Raw genomic sequence first — 4,796 nt, 5'->3', positions numbered from 1 at the left:
TATATATATTCTTTCTTTCTTTCTTTCTTTTAAACATTTACTTCTTGAACCTTCCTTAATCCTTTGCTGGCTCCCTGTTGGAAGAGAATCTATTAAATACTGAATGGCTGAAACAGGCAGGGGTCTAGACAGTTGCCCTCAGACAGTTGCCCCTTGAATATGGAGCCCCTCTGAATTCTCAAATAGAAGTGTCTAAGCAGACTTGGTGTAGACAATTGTATAAAGAACACTGGATCAGGAAACTTGATACTATCTAGTTTTTGTGATTACAAAGGTTATGACATCAAAGTACTTTCAAAATATGTAGGTACTTCTGTGCTCATGAGTACTGATGATTCAACGTGGCTACACTTTGTAGAAATGGATGATACCAGCTGTATTTTCTTCTCATTTAGTCTGCAGGTCTCTCTCTGGAAAGTGGATATAAATTACTTTGACAGGTGCTGGGCAAGGTAGTTAATGGATGCCTAGCAATGTGTTTCTCATAGGATCCTGCTTTATCCTGGTACATAACCTAACCTAGGGCCTGAGTGTCCAACTGGTAACTAGGTGTCCTTCTCTCAGAAAACTTGTTTATACTGGTAGATGACCCTGTGGCTCTTGTCTAACTTATTCCTACTAAGATGGCCACCTCCTAGAGGGCCCGAGAGGAGAGTTAAGATCAGGCATGTTGGGCAGGCGACACAGAGAGAAGGTCACACAACAAAACACATGAAAGTACAGAAGCAGTGCTCTGTAACCTACAGAGGAGAGCATACCTCACAGGGCCAATGGGAAGGGGAAACCATTCAGGACATACCTGTACACCTAGCAGTGGGGAGCAGGGGAGACAGAAAGACCTAGGCTCAAAGCCTTCATTGGGGTCCAGGGTGTTGCCTTAGCAGCGTTCCCACGGGGAGGTCTGACTTGTGGGTTTAAAGTAACTGGATATGGGTGTGATGACTCCCAGTGAGAGTGAGAGGCAATCACTGGCATATGGGGGACAGTGGAGCAAGGTAAGTCAGTTGTACCTACATGTCCCATAGGACAGTGAGCACCAGGAGGTTGGCTGCAGAAGGCAATCATCTGGGTTGATCATACAACTGAGAGGGGAGCGTATGAGTAAACCTGTGCCACGGATGACTGAGCTTGGTTCTGGTGTGAGGAAGTCTAACTTACACTCACAGGAGATGCCAAGGCCACACAGACTGCTCAGAAGGCACTACACTACATTTGGGTAGAAGCAGGCATAGGTCCTCAGTGGGTTCTGTGTAGCCCTTTCAAAACCAAGTGAAAAGACTAGGCTCATGGAGAAAAGACATTTCTGGAAGTGGACTTGCTCTCACATGGCTACACTACGTGCAAAGTACTGAGGAGCTGCTGTACTGTTCTCCCCTGTGGCTGCATTTTAAGTTCCCTTCAGCAGTGTGCCAGCGACTCCACTTCTCCACATCCTCATTGATGCTTTTAGTTGGTTAGCTTTGCTTTATGTTATGGTAATCCTAGTGGGTGTGAAGTGGCATCATTGTGACTAAGAAACTTCCTGCACTTAGTGGCCATCTGGATATACTGTCTGGAGAAATGTATGTTTAAATCCTTTAATTTTTTATTTGGGTTGTCTTTTGTTGATGAGTTATTAGAGTTCCTGATATATCCTGGATAAAAGACCTACATCAGAGACATGATTTACAAACAGTCCCTCCTACTCATGGCTTTTCAACCCATCCATGTCCTTTCATGCACAAAATTTTAAGAATTTCAATGAAGTCCAATTTACCTGATTTTTCACTGTGCCTTACATTTTATTTGAAAATACTGATTAAATAAAGATAATACATCTTCAACCCTTAAAAAATAATTTCCTTGAAAATTTTTATATGAACAAGAGAAAAAAATAACATTCCTTAAAAACCTCCTTGTGTCTTGTTATAAACGATACAGTATTCATATTTGGTAGATACAATTTGATGAATATATAAAGAAATAAAGAACAGAATTTTAATCTCTGTTAAGTCACCTTTATTATGAAAATAACCATTTTTTTTCTTTAACCATGTCTTTTTAGGAGCTTCCCAAATACTACGACAAGTGCCCTTTTTTCTTTTGGTTTCACACATCTTTTATACAAAATAACAGGTAGGGATATAATGTAATCAAATAGAAACAGTTTAATCTTCAGTGTCTGGATGTGAGGTGTAATGACAAGAATTTTAACCTACTGTCATAAATTTAGTTCATAGAAACCAAAGAAGTTCTCAGTCACTCTTCTTCATGGCCCTAGTCATCTTACTGTGCTTATTTTAAAAGCACAGTTGTTCTTGAGACTTACCGTTGGGTTGGCCTCAATGTCTGTGCCCACAACTGTAGGTTAACGTGGGATGTGCTCGGCCCCCAACGGTGAGAATGAACTCCTCCCCTGGCAGCTGCACCTGCTCAGTACCTGGAATATGGAAGCTCCTCAGGAGATGCTAATTTACTGATGGCTGACCACCAAATCTTATGCCAAAATCATGTGTGATTGTGGGAGGCCGCTGCTAAATTAAAAACTAATTAGTACACTTGTATCTACAGCAGAAGTTATAAAACATGATGCATATTAACGCAAATAGAGAATCTTTCATTTAATAATGTCTATGGGGTGTGTGTGTGTGTGTGTGTGTGTGTGTGTGTGTGTGTGTTGCTAGGAATTTAACCCAGGGCTTTATATATGCTAGGTAAATTCTCTAACACTGAGATACACCCCCTGGACCTAGAGTCTCATATTTCAGCATGATTTTCTTTCTTTCTTTTAAATGTACTTTAGTACAGGGTCTACAGGGTCTCACTACACAAATCAGACTCATAGTGATCCTCCTGTTTTCAGCCTGCCCAGCACTGGGATTACGGGGGTGTACCACCATGCTGGGTCTCAATCTCAGTGGCCAGCTCAGCACCCCTGGGCACGGGGCCGGCACAGCATTAAACTATGATCTAATTGAAAAATATTATCAATTTTATTATTATTATTATTATTATTATTATTTTACCAGGAATTGAACCTAGGGCCTTGCTCTTGCTAGGCAAGTGCTGGACTCTTGAGCTACTTCTCTGTCTGGGGTGATCTTTTTGTGGATTTTTTTTTTTGGTAAATTGACCAATTTTTTTTTTCTGAATGTGCACAATTTTAGCTGTCTTTAATAGAGATAATTAGGGGCCGGGGAGATGGCTCAGTAGGATAAGCACTTGACTGGCAAATGCAAGGATCTGAGTTCAATCCCCGGTTCTGCAAAAAAAAAAAAAAAAAAAAAAAAAAAAAAGATAATTAGGTAGAGCTTCATTTTCTTTTCCTCAAAAGTAGTTCTGGGGCAGGGGAGATAGCTCAATGGAATAAGTGCTTGTGTGGCAAGTGCAAGGTCCTGAGTTTGATCCCTGGTACCACCAAAAAAATAAAATAAAATAAAATAAATCTGAAGTAGTTCTGACTAAAGGATACTTTTGTCCTTTTAAATATCATCTTCATATCGAGAAGTAACACAGAAACTGTTATTGTCACTTTTATATGCTTCTACAGATATTTGTGACATGTAATTTCACATATTGATTAGTGAAGCTATAAAACTGGTATTTAGTGAAAACACCAACCTCATCATTTGGAAGAGACACTGTATTTTCTCACCAAGTTTTATTATACATCTAGTTTCTGGCTGATTTCTATCACTTACAAAAATTTAAATATATTAAGTCTGAATATTATTTGTGCCATGAAAGGCAATGTTAAAAGAATCTATAACATATTACTGTGGTGCTTATTACTGAAGATGAAGGTATCCTGTATCTCAGACACACAAAAGGGCTGAGGTCTTAATCAAGTTCCCACAAGGCTGTCCTACTGCATGGCTTTTTTATTAACTCTCAAATAAAATGTGAACTGGGCCTCTTGGCAAACACTTGGCATCCCAGCACTCTGGAAGGCTGGAAAGGAGAACCACATGTTCTATTCCAGTCAGGACAAGCTAGCAAGCTCTTGTTCCAAAATTACAAAGAATAAAAGGTCCTGGGATGCAACTCTGTGAAAAGGACCTGGGTTCAGTCCCTAGTGCCACACTTAGTGAATTAATGTAAAGAACACTAATTTTTTTTTCTCTCCTTAGGCTTTATCTACCAAGAAATGAAATAGACAATCCCCATAAACCAAAAACATGGAAAATTTACAGCTCCAGATTTGCAGTGGAGGTATATTTTGCTGAGAGTGAACCAGTTGTGCTATAGCTGGTATCTGATTAAAGAACACCTCCTCTCCTCAGAATCATGTCTTTCCCAATCCCTGCTACATCCTGTAGGTCTTCTAAATCTGCCTTTGGTGGCATAGTTATATTTATACATATATTTGCATCTGTTTCTGATAAACCTATTAAATATATACAGGTAAAATGTCAATGGTGATTCCTTGTGTTGTTCTGTTTTTGAGACAGGCCACCAATTTCTTTTTTGAAAGAATACACTGTACTTCTCATAACATTTGTGTCTTATAGTCTGACCAGTTTGGAACACACAGAACACAGAAATATTAGGTATCATTTTAAAAGTCTGGAAATAACACACTTCCTATCAAAACGATTGAGCTGTTTTAACACTGTAATGCCTGGCACCTTGCTGTTAGTCGGGCTGCTTAAAATGCAGAGGTGGAAAGACAGAGAGGGGCTGGTGAGATGGCTCAGTGGTCTAAAGCACCTACTTAGAACAAGCTTGGCAAAGCACAGGGACCGCGGTTCAATCCCCCAGCACCACATGCCAGCCAGCCCCGCCCCCAAGTGGGCTGAGCTGGACACACACACACA

The 4,796-nt window shown here is 40.1% G+C and overlaps 2 protein-coding genes across 8 annotated transcripts in view; one reads left to right on the top strand and one right to left on the bottom strand.

Moving 5' to 3' along the window:
* LOC111813719 (phosphatidylinositol 3,4,5-trisphosphate 3-phosphatase TPTE2-like) overlaps positions 1-4,650 on the top strand; it is a 75,114-nt gene extending 70,464 nt beyond the window's left edge. For all 3 annotated transcript variants that reach the window (XM_023705285.1, XM_023705284.1, XM_023705282.1), the window contains 2 exons: positions 2,045-2,115; positions 4,110-4,650. In XM_023705285.1, the coding sequence (XP_023561053.1) occupies positions 2,045-2,115; positions 4,110-4,227 (189 nt within the window). In that variant the 3' untranslated portion in view covers positions 4,228-4,650. The remainder of the gene's footprint in view (positions 1-2,044; positions 2,116-4,109) is intronic.
* Slc25a15 (solute carrier family 25 member 15) overlaps positions 1-4,796 on the bottom strand; it is a 44,353-nt gene that overhangs the window by 3,470 nt on the left and 36,087 nt on the right. The gene's annotated exons all lie outside the window — the stretch shown is intronic.

Source organism: Octodon degus, unplaced genomic scaffold (assembly GCF_000260255.1).
Source record: "Octodon degus isolate 3935 unplaced genomic scaffold, OctDeg1.0 scaffold00216, whole genome shotgun sequence".
Classification (NCBI taxonomy): Eukaryota; Metazoa; Chordata; class Mammalia; order Rodentia; family Octodontidae; genus Octodon; species Octodon degus.
This window is presented reverse-complemented; position numbering and strand designations above follow the sequence as displayed.